This window comes from Phocoena phocoena, chromosome 20 (assembly GCF_963924675.1).
Source record: "Phocoena phocoena chromosome 20, mPhoPho1.1, whole genome shotgun sequence".
Lineage (NCBI taxonomy): Eukaryota > Metazoa > Chordata > Mammalia > Artiodactyla > Phocoenidae > Phocoena > Phocoena phocoena.
The window spans coordinates 14411599-14433568 of record NC_089238.1 but is presented as its reverse complement, the minus strand read 5'-3'; the positions used below and the strand labels follow the sequence as shown (position 1 = coordinate 14433568).

The 21970-nt window shown below is 37.4% G+C and overlaps 1 protein-coding gene and 1 non-coding gene across 2 annotated transcripts in view; both read right to left on the bottom strand.

Annotated features, from left to right (window-relative positions):
• The window catches only part of ZNF569 (zinc finger protein 569), a 59847-nt gene that overhangs the window by 20662 nt on the left and 17215 nt on the right, over positions 1–21970 (bottom strand). Inside the window, exon 2 of the mRNA XM_065899385.1 lies at positions 9841–9898. Coding sequence (XP_065755457.1) covers positions 9841–9898 — 58 coding nt within the window. The remainder of the gene's footprint in view (positions 1–9840; positions 9899–21970) is intronic.
• Positions 19414–19486, bottom strand: TRNAE-CUC (transfer RNA glutamic acid (anticodon CUC)). The gene has a single exon. It is a non-coding gene; the product is annotated as a tRNA-Glu (tRNA).

Genomic DNA, 21970 nt, shown 5'->3' with positions numbered 1-21970 from the left:
GGGTAGGGCATGCACTGAAGGGCAACAGAGCCTGAGAAACCTGACCTCAGGACTTCTACTCCAACATTTGGGAAGTAGACCCTGCACCCGACAGGGTGGTGACAGCCATGGAACAAAGAAGAGACCCCACCTCCCATCTAGCACAGGCTCTGGACACCAAAAGACCAACTATCAAGGGAATAACAGCCAGCACACTCTGAAGAAAAACGTGGCCAGCATCCACACCAAAACCAGTCCTCGCACCAAAAATGTTGGACACACACAGTCTACACAGGGACACTCCCACGTAAAAACACCCCTTCAAGAACACAGTAGATAACTGTTTCTCCTAAATTCACAGAAGCAGAGAAAGTTAAGTAAAATAAAAGAGCACAGGAATTACTCCTAAAAAAAGAACAAGAGAAATCCCCTGAAAGAACAAATAATGAAGCAGACCTCACCAGTCTACTGGACCCCAAATCCCCAAAAAAAGGGTAATAAAAATGCTATAGGAATTAAGAAAGATTATCAATAAAAATGAAGATCACTGTAACAAGGAGCTAGAAACTATGAAGGTGAACAAATCAAGATTAGACGATTCAATTGCCAGGATAAAAACCAATCTAGAGGCAATGAATAGCAGACTAAATGACACAGAAGAGCAAATAAGTGATCTGGAAGATAGAATAATGGAAATCACCCAATCAGAAAAGCAGACAGAAAGACAAATTTAAAAAAAAAAGAAAGAAACATGCAAGATCTATGGGATAATATAAAATGTGCCAAGCTATGCATAATAGGGGTTCCAGAAGGACAGGAGAGAGAAAAGGGGATCGAAAATGTATTTGAAGAAATCATGGCTGAAAAATTCTCAAACCTAAAGATGGAAACAGATATCCAGGTACAGGAAGCACAGAGAGTCCCAAACAAGATGAACCCAATCAAACTCATGCCAAAATATATCATAACTAAAATGAGAAAAGTTAAAGAGAGGATTCTAAATGCAGCAAGAGAAAAACAGTCAGTTAGAGGGAACCCCCATAGGCTATCAGCCGATTTCTCTATAGAAACTTTTCAGATCAGAAGGGAGTGATGTGACATAGTCAAAGTCCTGAAAGGAAAAAACCCAGAAACCTAGGATACTCTACAGCAGGATTATCATTTAGAATAGGAGGAGAGATAAAGAATTTCTCTGACAAGCAGGGCTTCCCTAGTGGCACAGTGGTTAAGAATCCATCTGCCAATGCAGGGAACACGGATTCAAGTCCTAGTCTGGGAAGATCTCACATGACACGGAGCAACTAAGGCTATGCACCACAACTACTGAGCCTATGCTCTAGAGCATGCAAGCCACAACTACCAAGCACATGTGCTGCAACTACTGAAGCCCGTGCGCCTAGAGCCTGTGCTCTGCAACAAGAGAATCCACCACAATGAGAAGCCTGCACACCACAACGAAGAGTAGCCCCTGCTCGCTGCAACTAGAGAAAGCCCACGCACAGCAACTAAGACCCAACACAGCCAAAAATAAAATAAATTAAATTAAAAAAAAAGAATTTCTCAGACAAGCAAAAATTATAGAATTCAGCAATACTAAACCTACCCTAAAAGAAATATTGAAGGCTCTTCTCCAAATAGACAAGAAACAAGAATCTATAGGAAAGGGAAAATCACAATAAGAAAGGTAAATATATAACAAGATTGAAGACCACAAAATCAAAAGAAATTTTTAAAGCAACATAACTACAATTAATAGCAAAAGGGTAAAACATAAATATGTAAAATAGGACATCAAAATCACAAAATGTGGGGGAGGTGTGAACTTGTATGACTATAAGTTTAACACAAGGAGAGATAGTCATGGGCCAACAAACTTGAACTCCACAGTCACCACAAATCAAAAACAGATTCACAAAAAACAAAGATAGGAACTCAAGCATAAAACAAAAGAAAACCACAAAGGAAAAAAACCAAAAAGAAGAAATGAACAAAGAACTGGAAAAACAACTGGAAAACAAGGTTTAAAATGGCAATAAGTATATACCTATCACTAATTACTTTTAATATCAATAGACTAAATGTTCCAATCAAAAGACACAGGGTGGCAAATTGGATAAAAAAGAAAGAGCTACCATATGATCCAGCAATCCCACTCCTGGGTATATATCCAGGAAAAATGAAAACTCTAATTTGAAAAGATACATGCACCCCAATATTCATGGCAGCACTATTTACAATAGCCAAGACATGGAAATAACCCAAGTGCCCATCAAGAGACGAGTGGCTTATGAAGATGTGGTATATATACACAATGGAATGTTAGTAGCCATAAAATGAATGAAATATTGCTATTTGCAGCAACATGGATGGACCTAGAGAATATTATACTTAGTGAAGTAAGGCAAAGACAAATATTGTGATATCACTTATATATGGACTGTAAAAAATAATATAAATGAATCTATATACAAAACAGATACAAAACAGAAACAGACTCACAAACATAGAAAACAAACTCATGGTTACCAAAGGGGAGGGGGAGGGAAAAATACGGAGTATGAGATTAACTGATACAAAGTACTATACAAAAAACAGACAGGCAACAAGGATTTACTCTATGGCACAGGATACTATACTCAATATCTTGTATTTATATTTCAACATCTATAATTGAAAATAATCTGAACATATATATTCATAACTGAATCTCTTTGGCTGTACACCTGAAACTAACACAATACTGTAAATCAACTATACTTCAATTTTAAAAATTGATCACTTTAATTGACCAAATTAACAGAAAAAAGGAGAAACCTTATTTGATCAAGATCACATATATGGGCTTCCCTGGTGGCGCAGTGGTTAGGAATCTGCCTGCCAATGCAGGGGACACGGGTTCAAGCCCTGGCCCAGGAATATCCCACATGCCACGGGGCAACCAACCCCGTGGGCCACAGCTGCTGAGCCTGCGCTCTGGAGCCCGCGAGCCACAACTACTGAAGCCCGTGCACCTACAGCCCGTGCTCTGTAACAAGAGAAGCCACTGCAATGAGAAGCCCACGCACCACAACAAAGAGCAAAAGCAGCTAAAATAAATAGATAAAATAAATTTATTTTAAAAAAAGATCACATATACAAGAAAATTGTATGACAAAAGTCAATACCAATTCATGATAGACCCCTTTAGCAGGCTAGGAATAAAAGGAAATTTCCTTCATCTGTAAGAGTATTTACGAAAAAACTTTCATGGTATATCGTACTTACTGGTGAATCATTGAAAGTATACCCTTAAGACTGAGAATGAAACAAAGATGACTGCCACCACATCTATTCATCATTATACTGAACATTTAGCAATTGAAATAAGGCAAGAAAAAAGGGGGGGCATGAGAATTCAAAATGATGAAAAGTGTCTATTTGCAGATGATATATTTGTAAACATAATTCAGTTCAATTTGAAATAAAAACCTAAGCAGTTTTAATTGTGGAAATGGACTAATTCTAAAAATTCTAAGGAAATATATAAATCACTACAAATAGCTACAGCAATGTTAAAGAAAAACAAAGATGGAGATTTGTTTTCATTATCAGATACCAATATTTATAATAATAAAGACATGGTAATTAAGATAGAATGCTACTGACGTAAGGAAAAATAAAACAGTGGAAGAGGATGTAAAGTCAGAAATACATATATTAACATGAATATGTCTTGAAAACAATATGGAGTGATAAAAGTGAGTTGCAGAACTGTCATTCCATTATGTTCCCTATTATTTAAAAATCTAAAACAGAGAGCAACATTATATAATATTCATATATACAAATCAGTGTGGTAAAAACATAAAACCATGGACTCTTGATATACATAACATTCATGAAAGTGACTGACTCTAGGGACAGAGTATCTGTAATATTCTAATTATTTTATTGAAAAAATCTCAAAGCAAAAATGACAAAATATTAAATATGCTAATTCCAGGTATTCAGTGTATGGCTGTTTATTCTATTTCTCCCTCTCTCTTCCTAGATTTTAAAATAATAATTTTTTTAAAAGATGAGAGAGATGGAAGCAAAAGCAGCTCTGCATTAGTTCAATTTTCTGTGTTCTCACTGACTTCAAGTTTATCCTCATCAATTCCTTCTTCTATTTTCTCACATTGTTTCTAATTTCTAGAACTATATTTTGTTCATTTTGTTTATATTTATTAATGTATCATTATTATTCAGCCTGCAGGTTTTCTTCTGTACATTATTTTTTAGATGTTCTGTAACATAAATTTTTATGTCTTTCTTGATCTAAGTTGCTTATGCTAGTTTTAAAATTTCCATGTGGAAATGTTTTCTTTTTGAATTTTTATTATTAACTTCCTATGTAACTGCATTCTGGAACATGTACAGTTTGTACTTTTGAAATTTATTGAGTTTTATTCAGGCCTAATATACGGTCAGTTTTTTAGTTTTTCCATATCTAAAAAAAGGATATTAATTGTTTCCAGGCTATAAGCTATGATAATCAATTAGCGCTATCAAATTATTACTGGTAGTTATGTTCATTTTGTTGTCTGCTTTATGTGTCTATCATGAGCTAAGACAGACCAATAAAAGTTTCCTATTGATATGTTTCTTCTTATTTTTCACAGTATTCCTTATAGTAAATTTTCTGCAGTTTATTTGGTACAGAAGTAGTCCTAACCATTTATCTTTATTACCTAACGCACTTATCAGCATTTTAAAGCATGATTCTTTTTGTTTTTTTAAAACTTACAGTCTTGGATGAATGGATAAAGGTGTGGTATATATATACAATGGAATACTACTCAGCCATAAAAAGAATGAAATAATGCCATTTGCAGCAACATGGATGCAACTAGAGATTATCATACTAAGTGAAATAAGTCAGAAAGAGAAAGACAAATACCATATGATATCACTTATATGTGGAATCTAAACTATGGCACAAATGAACTTATTTACCAAACAGAAACAGACTCACAGACACAGAGAAGAGGTTTGTGGTTGCCAAGGGGGAGGAGGGGGGGAGAGGGGTGGGCTGGGAGTTTGGGGTTAGCAGATGCAAACTATTACGGTTAGAATAGATAACAACAAGGCCTACTATATAGCACAGGGAACTATATCCAATCTCCTGGGATAAACCATAATGGAAAAGAATATTAAAAAAAGAATGTATAGTTAAAAAAATAAACAGCAAAAAAAAAGAATGTATATATGTGTATAACTGAATCACTTTGCTATATAGCAGAGATTATCACAACACTGTAAATCAACTATACTTCAATAAAAAAATAAAGCTCACTGTCTTGAATTTTATAGTACCTGATATTAACAAATAGCCTTTTTTCTTTCTTTTAAACTGCATTGATATGGCTTTACTTAAATAATGTTTAAAATTTCTCTGGGTCAAAAGCTTCCCATCTATAAAATGAAAATGTTGGAATAAATATTCTCTTAAATTCTCTTTTAAGAGTTAATCATTCTCAATAGAAAAGGGGACAGCTAGGAAAATGATGAGATTCTTTCATGAATCCTGAATTTTTTGACAGACTGTAAAAATATAGTTTTTTCTAACAGGAAATTTTGCTTTTCTAATTATCATATGTTTATTTACTACCTAGAATCCAGTTAGTAGTTTGCCATTGGTAGTTCACTATTTCAGGTAACATTACCTATTCCATATCAGGTTTTTGAGGAGATATAATATTCAGCAATTTTTGCTATTAACTTTCTTATCTTGATTAATGGCAACACTAACACCTTTTCTGAAAAATGGAACTGTAGCATAAGTTTGCTTTGTTTTTTTTGCGGTACGTGGGCCTCTCACTGTTGTGGCCTCTCCTGTTGCGGAGCACAGGCTCCGGACGCACAGGCTCAGCAGCCATGGCTCACAGGCCCAGCCGCTCCGCGGCATGTGGGATCTTCCCGGACCAGGGCACGAACCCGTGTCCCCTGCATCAGCAGGCGGAGTCTTAACCACTGCACCACCAGGGAAGCCCTGTAGCATAAGTTTTGATTCCTACCTCTTCTTCAACACCTAGGTACAATGTGTCAACAAGTTCATTTGACTCAGTCTTACCAATACCTCCTAAGTCTCAACTCTTCTATTTCCCCTATATGTTAAAGTAGTGGAACAGGAGAATGAAACAATTGAAACTTTTTTTTCTGATAGCTCAGAGACTATTTGAGGGTCTCATAGTAGTTGAGGTTTTCATTATGAATATTAACTGCCACTGAAGAGAATGAGAAAATAATTCTTATTTGAGCCCTGGAGTTATGTTTTTTTATTCAATAAGTTACCAACTTACTAGATGTGCCCAGCACTGGTTTAGAGCCTAAGGATATAGCTGTAAGACAGACATAAGTTCTGGTCCTCCTGTAACTTACATACTAGTTGAGGGAAACAAATGAAAACATAAACATGTAAATAGGTAAGATAGAATAAGATAGTGTAGTTGGTTGATCTTATGTGTCAACTTGACTGGGTCGCAGGTTGCCCAGACATTTGGCTGAACATTACTCTAGGTGTGTCTGTGAGGGTATTTCTACATGAGATTAACATTTGGGTCAGTAAAGTGATTAAAGCAAATCGTCCTCCCTAATATGGGTAGGCCTCATCCAATCAATCGAAGACCTGAACAGAACTGAGTAAGAGGGAGCTGTTTGAGTTGGGACTTTAGTCTTTTCTGGTAGCTTTACTAGCATGTTCAAAGTTCCCCAGGGATAAACTTTGTCTGTTCCAAGTGTGGAAAAAGCTAGTATCACTGAAAGACAGTGAATGAGGGAGGGTGTAGCAAGATAATGGTAAAGACATAGGAAGAAGGCATATCATGAAGGGTTCTGTAAAGGACAATAAGAAACCTGGATTTTATTCCAAGTGTAATGGGAAGCCATTAGATGATTTTAAGCAGAGAAGTTAACACCTCAGGTTTTTAAATTATCACTTCAGTTGTTCTCTGGAGAATGGACTACAGATGGTTAAGAATGGATGCAGGGAGATTAACAGGCACTTACTGAAGTACTTCCAGGTAAGAGATGATACGGCCTGGGTTACAAGAGCCATGGAAATGTTGACAAGTGATCAGATTTGAGATATGATGAAAAACTGGACTAATCTAATGATTATTTTAGAAAATCATTTTATTTGCATTTCATTAATCATGAGTGAGGCTGAGGTCATACAGGACTGTGGTTAAGTTTACAGGCTTCACAGTTACACCACCTGGGACTAAATCCTGATTCTACTACATCCTTTACCTATGACCTTGAGCAAATTTCTTAATCTTTCTATGCTTGTTTCTTAACTCCTGAAAAAAAAAATGAAGATTCTTTATGAAGTCTATATGAGGTAATCGATGTAAAACTTTAACAATAGAGATTAGTTTTTATTATTATTTACAATTTTTATCAGGCATTTGTTCTTACTTTTTCAACTGTGGATTTCTTTTTCATATCCTATATGCAGTTTTCTATTGGATTTTAATTTGGTTTGTAAATATGTATTTAAACACCAGATTGGGTCTGCCATATGTATTACTAAGATTATTGTCAAGTTTTGCCAATTTACTTTATGGTGATTATATCAATAGGAGAATATAATTTTTATGTACTCAAATTTAGTTGAGCTTCTTTTTTTACTGCCTATGAGTTTGATATTATGCCAAAAAACCAGCTAGTGACTGCAGAAGATACACTCAAGATGGTTGTCTTGCAGTAATCAGAACTCTCATACACTGTTAAGAGTACAATTTTGGACAATCACTTTGGAAAACTGTTTGGCAGTATCAATAAAAGGTAATCTTAAACATAACTTATGACTCAGAAATTCTACTTTGGTAGAAAGAAATATGTACATATGTGCAACAAAAACCTACAAGAAAATTCATAGGAACAATATTTTAATTGTTCCCAAATAAAAGCTACCTAAATGCCTATCAGTAATAGAATGGATACATAAAATTATGGTTTATTCACATTAATTAAATAATATACAGTAGTAAGGTTAAGTAAACTACTTACATGCAATGATTCAACATGAATCTGACAAACAAAATATTAAGTAAAAGAAGTCAGACACAAAGTATATAGGTTACATAAAGTTTAAAAATAGGCATAAATAATCTATAGTGATATAATCTGAACAGTGGTTACCCCTGGGGTGAGGGTAATAACTGAGAAAGATGCAGGAGTCTAATGGGTGTTAGTGTAATATTCCATTTCTTGATCCAGTGCTTATGCTGGTTAAACACGTATTCACTTTGAAAATTAACTGAGGAAAAAACTAGAGATACAGAGAAGCTGCTAGATAGGGGCACCTGGTCAAAGAAAGGCATATCTCAGTATGGCAAAGCTCTGAGCTAAGGGTAAAAAGGCAGCAAAGTGAGATTTGTTCAGTAGCTAAGAGTGCAGGATAAATCTGAAAGAGAAAGATTCCAAAAGAAGTCTGAAGAAAAAGGATGAAGTTCTGAGGAAAAGGAAATGGCCTTGAAGAGGAGACAGGCATTACTTATTCTAAGAGTAAAATGAAGAAGAAATAAGGAACCATGGATTCAATTCATTAAAACCACAAACATTCACAAAAACCACATATACCAGGCATTGTTCTAGGGGCTGGAGATACAGCAGTAAACCAAATAAAGCATACTCTTTGTTCACATTCTAGTGGACTGAAATTATAAGAATTTACCATAAATGATTACTTCAGACTGTGGCTGAATCTCAGCAAACACACATGGAAAAAGATAATTATACAGGGTCATTTGAAAGACACATCCCATCTATTTCTTCAGATATTCTAGTTTTTTAAAAAATAAGGTATGAAAGCATAGAATAATGTGGTAAAATGCATTAATCTTAAGTGTACAAACGGAGACATTTTTATACATTTATGTATTTGTGTACCTACCACTCAGGACAAAATACAGAGCATTTTCAGCATACTAGAAGATTCCCTCATGTTCCTTCCCAGTAAATACCCCTTCAGGGGTAACCACTATTTTCTAACACTGAGATTAGTTTTCTAACTTCATATATATGTAATCACATAGAATGTATTCTCATTTCTGACTTCTCTTATGACACATGTTTGTGAGATTATCTATGTTGTTATAAGTAGCAGTAATCTGCTTTGGGGAGTGTGTGTGTGTGTGTGTGTGTGTGTGTGTGTGTGTGTGTGTGTATGTGTATAGTGTCCAACTGCATGAAATACTATAATTTATTCCATTTTCTGTTGATGTTGATTTGCGTTCTTTCCAATGCTGGGCTATTTTGACATATATTCTTTGCCTTATCCTCGATCAAAACAGACCATCAGTGGGGAGTTCCCTGGTAGTCTAGTGGTTAGGATTCGGCACTTTCACTGCCATGGCCCAGATTTAACCCCTGGTTGGGGAACTGAGATTCTGCAAGCTGTGTGGCATGGCCAAGACTTTAAAATTATTTAAAAAAAAAAAAAAAAAAAGACCACCAGAAAAGCTGGGTTTACCAACTATGGGAAGTCTCGCTACAATGTATTCATTGATCTAGGTGCCAATGAAAAACTTACTTCTGCTAATAAATGTTCATTTTTATCCTTATGGACAATGCAAAGTATGTAATGAATTTTTGCCCTTGTTTACCTATTATAATGAAATTCAAAATTGAAGCCCAACTTTAATCTCTCTGAATGAAAGCATCCCTGCATAATCATATTTTAACTCTTTCCTGGTCTTAATCTTCCAACTCTGTTTCCTCTGAAAATATGTTTTATCTGTATAGGATTTTCCAATTTAGTGTATGGATTACTGCAATTCCCTTAAACTGCACTGTAAAATAAGGCAGGGAACAAATATACTACTTAAAATTTACCTGCAACTCAGTCATTTCCTTTTCTTTCTGGGAGTGGACTGGGCCTGAGAAGGCAGAGCTGGAGAAGAGAATAAAAGCCATTAAACAAGGTTTGTTTTGCAGTTTCAGAAATCTGCACCCACAAGGTAGATTAAAGGTCACTCTATAGCAAAATGATACTTGGAGCCATCAGAAAGGCCAAGAATATACATTCCCCAGGTATAAAGATGACTACTACATCATGTGGAGCTTACGCATATGGTGAACAGGAATAGGAGTACATGTGTAGGAGATGCCCCATGAATTTATCAACAGCTCTGTATCAGAGAATAAACAGTTCACGTGGAGCAGAAAGATACAGAGCTTCACGAAAGCACATCACCAAGAAAATTATGAAACTGACAACACACCTAAGGTATTTTAATGCATTGAGGCTTTTAAAAGAAATATTTTAACTACAAACTAAATGGGAATTTAACTAAAATGGTGACGATTTTATATTTTGAGAAAAGAGTCAGGAGAAGTTTGTGTGTGTGAGTGATGTGTATCAGAGGTACTGGTGGTGGTAAGAACGTTTAATTCTTATTTTCCATAGTATAAAAAATCTAAATCTGAAAAGTGTCAAATAATAGCAGGATAAACATATGATTTGGAAAAACGGAGTAAACAAAAGAAGGCACAGTTAAGAGTTGAAAGTGATTCTTTCTGGGGACAGGAATTAGAGACGGGGAGAAAAAAGGAACAGGGTATGGTTTTTCTTATTCTTATTACAAGTCTAGTAGCACTATTTGATTTTTTTAAAAACAATTAACATATTATTTTGCCCAGATACAAACTGAATCATAAAACAATGTACTATGTACGATTAATAATATTATGTATTATGTAATATTCATAATATAATGTACATGCTTATAAGTATGGGGTAAATAATGCATGATTATAAGTATAATGTAGTATGCACTATCAACAGGTTAATGCAGGGGTCCCCACATCCCCAGCGGTCTGCGGCCTGTTAGGAACCAGGCCACACAGCAGGAGGTGAGTAGCGCCAGAGCAAGGCACTCCCCATCACTAGCATCACCGCCTGAACCATCGCTCGCTGGCATTACGGCCTCAATCATGCCCCCCGCCACAGTGGAAAACCTGTCTTCCAGGAAACTGGTCCCTGGTGCCAAAAAGGTTGGGAACCTCTGGGTTAACATACACTCTTATAAGCATGGGGTAATTAATTAATGCACGGTTATACATATAATGTATTATGTGTGGCAGCGGTTCCCAACCTTTCTGGCACCAAGGACCGGTTCTGTGGAAGAAAATTTTTCCACGGATGGTGGCGGGGTGGGGGATGGTTCAGGCGGTAATGCGAGCAATGGGGAGTGGTAGATGAAGCTTTGCTTGCTTGCCCACCGCTCACCTCCTGCTGTGCGGCCTGGTTCCTAACAGGCCACAGACCAGTACTGGTCCGCAGCCCGGGGGTTGGGGACCCCTGATTTATGATATAATATATATGCAATTCCAGGACACCGAAATCAAACAACTCTCATATCAACACAACGAGGTCTATATTATGGACAATGCTCAGAAATTTGTGGATCAAATCATAGTTTTATACCCATTTTAGTACCACTAAAATACTTTGAAAAATGATCCACATCAATATTATAAATTCATTAAGAAGCTAAACAGCATTAACCTTTTAAGTTAAAGACTGGGAGTTAGGGGGACTTCCCTGGTGGCACAGTGGTTAATTATCCACCTGCCAATGAAGGGGACGTGGGTTCGATCCCTGGTCTGGGAAGATCCCACATGCTGTGGAGCAACTAAGCCCCTGCGCCACAAGTACGGAAGCCCGCACACCTAGAGCCCGTGCTCCTCAACAAGAGAAGCCACCACAATGAGAAGCCTGTGCACCACAACAAAAAGTAGCCCCCACTTGCCTCAACTAGAGAAAGCCTCGAGCAACAACAAAGACCCAATGCAGCCAATAAATAAATAAATAAAAATACATTAAGAAAAAAAAAAGACTGGGAGTTAAAACTCCCCTTAATGATATGCTACAACTGGATATAGCAACATGATTTATTATTATTCTATCAATAATTTTACTCCTATTTATTATATTCCAACTAAAAATTTCAAAATATACTATTTAAACCCAGAGTTGAGGTCTACCAAAATACAAAAACAACCTACCCCTTGAGAAACAAAATGAACGAAAATCTATTTGTCTCTTTCATTATCCCAACAATAGGACTTCCTATCATTATCTTAATTATCATATTCCCGAGCATTTTACTCCCAACACCTAATCAACTAATCAATAATCGTATAATTTCTATTCAACAATGACTAGTTCAGCTAACACTGAAACAAATAATAGTTATTCACAATCACAAAGGACAAACCTGAGCACTAATACTAATATCACCCATCTTATTTATTGGATCAACAAATCTACTAGGGGGCTTCCGTGGTGGCGCAGTGGTTGAGAGTCCGCCTGCCGATGCTGGGGACGCGGGTTCTTGCCCCGGTCTGGGAAGATCCCACATGCCGCGGAGCGGCTGGGCCCGTGAGACGTGGCCGCTGAGCCTGCGCGTCCGGAGCCTGTGCTCCGCAACGGGAGAGGCCACAACAGCGAGAGGCCCGTACCGCAAAAGAAAACAAACAAACAAAAAAACAAATCTATTAGGACTATTACCACATTCGTTTACACCTACTACACAACTCAATAAATCTAGGAATAGCAATTCCCCTAAGGGCAGGAACTGTAATTACAGGCTTTTGTCATAAAACAAAAGCATCCTTAGCTCATTTTCTACCACAAGGAGCACCAGTTCCTCTTATTCCTATACTAGTAATCATCGAAACTATTAACTTATTCATTCTCAACCAACAGCTTTAGCGGTACAGTCAACAACTAACATCACAGCAGCACATCTATTATTCATTTAATTGGAGGAGTGACTCTAGCACTGCTGAATATTAGCACCACCACAGCCCTCATTACATTTATTATCCTTGTATTACTTACTATCCTCGAAATCGCCATTGCCATAATTCAAACTTATGCGTTTACCTTACTAGTAAGTCTTTATCTACATGACAATACACAATGACCCACCAAACCTATGCATATCACATAGTAAATCCCAGTCCCTCACCCCTTATAGGAGCTCTCTCAGCCCTTCTAATAATATCAGGCCTAATTATATGATTTCACTTCAATTCAACATTATTATCACTAGGCCTTAACAACGTATTAATGATGATGAGACATCCGAGAAATCATTTCCCAAGGCCATTATACATCAATTGTTCAAAAAGGACTTCGATATGGAATAATCTTATTATTTCAGAAGTCCTCTTTTTTACTGGCTTTTTTTGAGCCTTCTATCACTCAAGCCTTACCCCTACACCTGAACTAGGTGGATGCTGACCACCAACAGCCATCCGTCCCCTAAATCCATTAGAAGTAACACTTCTTAATACCTCTGTATTAAGGGTATCCATTACTTGAGCCCACCACAGCCTCATAGAAGGAAACTGCAAACACATACTCTAAGCTCTTATTACAATTGCCCTAGGCTTTCATTTTACAAGTCTACAGGCCTTAGAATACTATGAAACATCCTTTACAATTTCAAATGGATCAACTTTCTTCATAGCTACAGTATTCCACAGACTACATGTAATTATGGCTCTACTTTCCTTATCATTTGCTTCTTACATCAATTAAAATATCACTTCTCATCTAACCATCACTGTGGCTTCGAAGCTGCTGCCTGATATTGACATTTTGTAGATGTAGTATGACTATTCCTTTACATATTCATTTATTGATGAGGATCTTATTCTTTTAGTATTAAACAGTACAGTTGACTTCCAATCAATTATTTTCAGTATAATCCCAAAAAGAATAATAAATCTAATACTGACATTAATTACAAACATAGCACTAACCTAACTAATTGTATTAATTGCATTCTGACTTCCCCAATTAAATATTTACACTGAAAAAAACAAGTTCTTATGAATGTGGGTTTGACCCTATAGGACCAACACATGTATCATTTTCCATAAAATTTTTCTTAGTAGCCATTATATTCCTTCTTTTCGACTTAGAAATTGCTCTCCTTTTACCCTTACCCTGAGCATCTCAGACAAATAATCTGAAAACAACACTCATTATAGCTTTATTCCTAATTTTATTACAAGCAACAGCCTAGCCTAACCAAAAAGGACTAGAATGAACTGAATATGGTAGTCAGTTTAAACTAAATTATTTTGACTTGTTAGATTATGATTAAGTTCATTACCAAGTGCCTTTAGTTTATATAAATATTATTATAGCATTCACAGTATCTCTTGTAGGATTATTAATATATCGATCTCACCTAATATCTTCACTATTATGCCTATAAGGCATAATACTATCACTATTCATTATAGCAACCCTGATCATTCTAAATACACATTCTACCCTAGCCAGCATAATGCCAATTGTTCTGCTAGTATTCACAGCTTTCAAAGCCGCACTCGGACTGTCCTTACTAGTAAGAGTATCAAACATATACGGCACTGATTATGTACAAAATCTTAATCTCCTCCAATGTTAAAAATTATTATTCCTACAATTATACTAACACCACTAACATGACTATCAAAGAACAGCATAATCTGAATTAATACCACAGTCCACAGCTTATTAATTAGTCTCATGAGTCTCTTCTTCTTAATCGATTTAATGACAATAGCCTCAACTTTTCACTAATTTTTTTTCCAACTCCTTATCAGCACCATTATTAACTTTAACATGATTCTTCCCATTAATACTAATAGCCAGCCAAGTTCACCTATTCAAACAATCATTAACTCAAAAAGTTATATATTACCATGCTAATTATATTACAAATATTCCTAATTATAACACTCACTGCCATAGAATTAATCTTATTTTATATTTTATTTGAAGCAACACTAGTCCCGACACTTATCATTACCCGGTGGGGTAATCAAACTGAACGACTTAATGCAGGAGTTTATTTCTTATTTTATACACTAGTAGGATCGGTTCCACTCTTAGCAGCACTAGTAGATATTCAAAATATCAAAGGCTCACTAAATTTTCTAATACTTCAATATTGAACACAAGCAATATCCATCTCCTTATCCAACATTTTCATATGACTAGCCTGTATAATAGGCTTTATAGTAAAATACCCCTTACAGCCTTCACCTTTGATTACCTAAAGCATATGTAGACGCCCCCATTGCAGGATCCATAGTCCTTGCAGCCATACTACTAAAACTCGGAGGCTATGGTATACTATGAATTACAACAATACTAAACCCATTAACAGATCTCATAGCATACCCTTTTCTCATATTCTCCTTATGAGGAATAATCATAACGAGTTCAATTTGTCTACACCAAACAGACTTAAAGTCACTTAACACATAGTATTCTGTCGGTCACATAGCCCTTGTTTTCGTAGCCATTCTTATCCAAACACCTTGAAGTTATATAGGAGCCACCGCTCTAATAATTGCCCACGGCCTCACATCATTCATATCATTCTGCCTCACAAATTCAAATTACTAACAAGTTTACAGCCGAATGATAATTCTAGCCAGAGGTCTACAAACATTCCTCCCATTAATAGCAACAGTGATGACTACTAGCAAGCCTAACAAACCTAGCTCTACCCCCAACTATTAAGCTAATTGGAGAACTATTTGTAGTAGTATCATCCTTCTCGTGGTCAAATGTCACCATTATCCTAATAGGAATTACTATAGTAATTACTGCCTTATACTCTCTATATATGTTAATCATAGCACAGCAAGGCAAATATACAAACTCTATCAATAATATTAAGCCATCATCCATACGAGAAAATGGTCTCATAACTCTTCACATTTTACCTCTCTTACTCCTATCGTTAAGTCCCAAAATCATTTTACGGCCCTTGTACTGTAAATATAGTTTTAAAAAACACTAGATTGTGAATCTAGTAACGGAAGACTAAACCTTCTTGTTTACCAAAAAAGTATGCAAGAACTGCTAATTCATGCCTCCATATCTAATAGTATGGCTTTTTCAAGCTTTTAAAGGATAGTATTGATCCATTGGTGTTAGGAACCAAAAAGTTGGTGCAACTCAAAAGAGAAGTAATAAACTTATTTACCTCTTTCACACTAGTTACACTAGTTATACTAACAATACCAATCATAATAACAAATACCAACATCTACAAAAGTAACATATATCGATCCTATGTAAAAACCACTCTTTCATATGCTTTTAGCACCAGCTTAATTCCAACAATAATATTCACTCACACAGGACAAGAAAGAATTCTCTCAAGCTGACATTGAATTACTATCCAAACCCTTAAATTATCACTTACCTTCAAACAGACTCTTTCTCAATAATATCTGTGCCAGTAGCATTATCTGTCACGTGATCTATTATAGAATTTTCAATCTGATATATGCACTCAGATCCTAACATCAATCGATTCTTTAAATACTCCTTTTTCTTATCACAATACTAATCCTTATCACTGCTAACAATCTTTTCCAGCTTTTCATTGGATCAGAAGGAGTTGGAATGATATCTTTTCTACTTATCGGGTGACAACATGGATGAGCAGAGGCAAATACAGCCGCTCTCCAACCAGTCTTATATAATCGCATTGGAGATACTGGATTTATTATTATCAGTAGCATGATTCCCATGTAACTTAAATGCATGAGACCTGCAATCAATATTTATACTTAACCTAAATCACCCAAACCTGCCTCTAACAGGACTTGTATTGGCCACAACTGAAAAATCCGCCCAATTTGGCATCACAAATGACTTCCCGAAGCAATAGAAGGCCCTACCCCCACCTCGGCCCTACTCCACTCAAGGAGAGTTGTAGCAGGTATTTTTTTTATAGTTGTTTTCTTTTTTTTTTTGGCTGTGTTGGGTCTTCGTTTCTGTGCGAGGGCTTTCTCTAGTTGTGGCAGGCGGTGGCCACTCTTCATCGCGGTGCACGGGCCTCTCACTATCGCGGCCTCTCTTGCTGCGGAGCACAGGCTCCAGACGCACAGGCTCAGTAGTTATGGCTCACGGGCCTAGTTGCTCCGCGGCATGTGGGATCTTCCCAGACCAGGGCTCGAACCCGTGTCCCCTGCATTAGCAGGCAGATTCTCAACCACTGTGCCACCAGGTACTTTTCTACTTACCCGCTTTTACCCTTTAACAGAGAATAATAAATTTACCCAAACAATAATATTATGTATCGGAGCAATTACCACATGATTTACAGCAGTATGCACTCTTACCCAAAATGACATTTAAAAATTGTTGCCATCTCTACTTCATGCCAATTAGGCCTTATAATAGTAACAATCAGTATTAACCAGCCTTACCTAGCATTTCTCCATAATTGCACACATGCCTTTTTCAAGGCCATACTATTTACATGCTCTAGATCCATTATTCATAGCCTAAATGATGAGCAAGACATTCAGTAGACAGGTTTATTTAAAGCAATACCTTTTACCACAACAGCCCTCATTACTGAAGTCTCGCACTGACAGGAATACACTTCCTCACAGGATTCTACTCTAAAGACCTAATCATCAAAATCGCTAACATGTCATATACCAATACCTGAGCCCTACTAATAACTCTCGTCACCACATCCCTTACAGTTGTCTATATCACTCACATTATTCTCTTGCACTATTAGGACAAACTTTTCCACTTTAATTCTAATTAATGAAAACAACCCACTCCTAATCAATTCTATTAAATGTTTACTAACTGGAAGTATTTTTGCTGGATTTCTTATCTCCAACAATATTCCCCCAACAACAATTCCACAAATAACTATACCTTATTATTTGAAACTAACTGCCCTTGCTGTAACCATCTGGCACTGAAATCAGCCTCACTACACAAAACTTAAAATTTAAGTACCCTTCAAATTTTCCAACCCCCTAGGGTATTTCTCCATTATTATACACAACTTCCCAACATACTTAAATTTATCAGCAAGCCAAAAATCACATCAGCCTTCCTAGATTTAATCTGACTAGAAAGTATCTACCCAAAACTACTTCCCTTATTCAAATAAAAATTTCTATGCTAGTATCAGACCAAAAAGGCCTAATCAAACTATATTTTCTTTCATTCCTCATTACCCTCACCCTAAGCACAATTCCGTTCAATTACCACGAGTAACCTCTATAATAACCACAACACCAATAAGCAATGATCAACGGGTAACAATTACTAATCAAGTACCAGAGCTATACAATGTCGCAATTCCTATAGCCTCTTCACTAAAAAAAACCCAAAATCACCCGTATCATAAATTACCCAATCCCCTAGTCCATTAAACTTAAATACAATCTCCACTTCTTCATCCTTTAAAACAGGGGTCCGCAACCCCCAGGCCACGGACTGGTACTGGTCCACGGCCTGTTAGGGACAGGGCAGCACGGCAGGAGGTGAGTAGTAAGCAAGTGAGGGAAACTTCATCTGCTCCTCCCCATCGCTCGCATTACAACCTGAACCATCCCCCACCCCCCTACCCCCCCGACTATTTTTTCATAGAAGAAAAAATGTCTTCTATGAAACTGGTACCTGGTGCAAAAAAGGTTGGGGACCGCTGCTTTAAAACATAGAAGACTATTGAAAATTCTATCAACCCTGAAAGAAATATACCTAGAATGGTCTTACTAGAAACTCAAACTTCAGGATACTGCTCAGTAGCCATAGCTGTCATATAACCAAATACTACCAACATTCCCCCTAAATAAATCAAAAATGCTATTAGACCCCAAAACGAACCACCAAAATTCAACACAATCCCACAACCAAAACCACCACCTACAATCAACCCAAGTCCACCATAAATAGGTTTTTTAAAAATTTATTTATTTTATTTATTTTTGGCTGTTTTGGGTCTTTGTTGCTGTGCACGGGCTTTCTCTAGTTGTGGCGAGCGGGGGCTACTCTTCGTTGCAGTGTGCAAGCTTCTCATTGCGGTGGCTTCTCTTGTTGTGGAGCATGGGCTCTAGGCACGCAGGCTTCAGTAGTTGTGGCTCACAGGCTCTAGAGTGCAGGCTCAGTAGTTGTGGTGCACAGGCTTAGTTGATCCACGGCATGTGGGATCTTCCCAGACCCGTGCTCAAACCCACATCCCCTGAATTGGCAGGCGGATTCTTAACCACTGAGCCACCAGGGAAGCCCTAGGTGAAGGTTTTGGAGGAAAACCCACAAGACTAATTACAAAAATAGTACTTAAAATAAATACAATGTATGTTATCATTATTCTTACATGGAATCTAACCATAGCCAATGACATGAAAAATCACTGTATTTCAACCATAAGAATACTTAATAACCAACATCTGAAAATTATCCATTAACAAAAATTAACAATTCATTTATCGATCTCCCAGCTCCATCAAACATTTCATCATGATGAAATTTTGGTTCCCTACTGGGCATTTATTTTTGGTTTTTTTTCTGGGTTTTTTTTGGCCCCACCACAAAAAGATCCCCACCCTGGCTTGCAGGGATCTTAGTTCCCTAACCAGGGATTGAACCTGGGCCCTCAGCAGTGAGAGCACAGAGTCCTAACCACTGGACCACCAGGGAACTCCCTAGTTCTACAAATCTTGACAGGCTTATTCTAGCAATACATTATACATCAGATACAATAACCACTTTTTAATCAGTAACACATATACGAGATGTAAACTATGGATGAACTATCCGAAATCTACATGCAAATGGAGCCTCCATCTTTTTTATTTGCCTATTTATTCATGTAGGACAAGGATTATACTATGGATCCTACACCTTTTAAAAATATTTACTTATTTTCTTCCTTTTTAATTTTTTTGGCTGCATCGGGTCTTAGCTGCGGCACACGGGATCTTCACTGAGGCATGCAGGATCTTTTGTTACGGCGCGTGGACTCTTCGTTGTAGTGCTTAGGCTTCTCTCTAGTTGTGGTGTGTGGGTTTTCTCTCTCTAGTTGGGACGTGTGGGCTCCAGGGCGCACGGGCTCTGTAGTTGTGGCCCTCGGGTGAGCACGTGGGCTCGTAGTTTGTGGCACGTGGGCTCTCTCATTGAAGCACGTGAGCTCAGTAGTTATGGCAAAAGAGCTTAGTTACCCCATGGCATGTGGGATCTTAGTTCCCCGACCAGGGATCGAACCCATGTCCCCTGCATTGGAAGGTGGATTCTTTACCACTGGACCACCAGGGGAGTCCCAAATCCTATACCTTTTCAGAAACATGGAACACTGGAATCATCTTATTATTTACAGTCAGAGCTACAGCATTCATGGGCTATGTCTTACCTTGAGGACAAATATTCTGAGGAGCTACAGTTAATACCGTTCTCCTCTCAGCAATCCCATGTATCCGCACAAGCCTCGTCAAATGAATCTGAGGTGGCTTTTCAGTAGATAAAGCAACTCTTACACGATTCTTCGCCTTCCATTTTATCTTCCCATTTATAATTGCAGCACTAGCAGCTGTCTACTTACTATTCCTCTACAAGACAGGCTCCAATAATCCTACAGGAATCTCATCTGATATAGACAAAATTACATTTCACCCCTACTGTACAATCAAAGACATCCTAGGTGCCTTGATACTAATTTTAATACTAATAATATTAGTGCTATTTTCACCCAACCTACTAGGAGACCCAGACAACTACACTCCAGCAAACCCTCTCAACACACCACCTCATATCAAGCCAGGGTGATATTTTCTATTTGCACATGTAATTCTACAATAAATTCCTAATAAACTAGAAGGAGTATTAGTCCTAATCTTTTCTATCTTAATTCTAGCATTTATCCCATTCAAACAACAAAGCATAACATTTCCACCTCTCAGCCAGTGCCTATTTTGAGTACTAGAAGCAGACCAATTAATACTAACATGAAGTGGAGGACAACCCGCAGAACACCACTTCATTATGGTATTTGTCTTTCTGTTTCTGACTTAGTTCACTTCACATGCTAATCTCTAAGTCCACCCATGTTGCTGCATTTCCATTTATTTTTAATTTATTTTCTTTCATCATGTTTTTTTTTCATTTTCAGCATACAGTGCCTGTACATACTTTGAGAGATTTATTAAGTATTGTATTTTGGGGGTGCTAATAAAATGGCATTTAAAATTTTACTTCAGCAGCAACATGGATGCAACTAGAGAGTGTCATTCTAAGTGAAGTCAGAAAAAGAAAGGCAAATACCATATGATATCACTTATATGTGGAATCTAAAATATGATACAAGTGAACCTATCTATGAAACAGAAACAGTCTCACAGACATAGATAACAGACTTGTGGTAGCCAAGCAGGAGGGGCAGGGGGAGAGATGGAGTGGGAGGTTGGGGTTACCAGATGTAATCTATTATATACAGAAAGGATAAACAACAACGTCCTACTATATATATAACACAGGGAACTTTATTCAATAGCCTATGATAAACCATAGTGGAAAAGAATATTAAAAATGTACATATGGGCCTCCCTGGTGGCACAGTGGTTGAGAGTCCGCCTGCCGATGCAGGGGATACAGGTTCGTGCCCCGGTCCGGGAGGATCCCACATGCCGCGGAGCGGCTAGGCCCATGAGCCATGGCTGCTGAGCCTGCACGTCCGGAGCCTGTGCTCCGCAATGGGAGAGGCCACAACCGTGAGAGGCCCGCGTACCAGAAAAATAAAGAAATAAATAAAGACAGGGTAAGAGGGGTGGAGTTGTGTGATCAGCTTGTGCACCTTCTTCTGATTCGTTGGTGGTGAGGTAATCAGGAGTCAATATCATCAATCTGGTTCCAACCCACCTGGGGTCAACTCGCTCATGGTCAAGCAGCAGTTAACTTTTTCCACCTGATGGGGGTTTCACTATCTGCCAAACAACTCAAGGATGGCTCAGAATATTAACTACAGACCTTATGGAGGAACTAAAGATCTTTAACTTTGTTTAATGGCTAAGCTATCATTGTTTCAAATTGCTTGACTGCTTTCCTTTGTTTCTGAATTTTCTCACTTCTCTGATTAAATTTGCTCTTTGGAACACCCCCCCCCCCCAAAATCTGCATCTACCTTCAAATAAT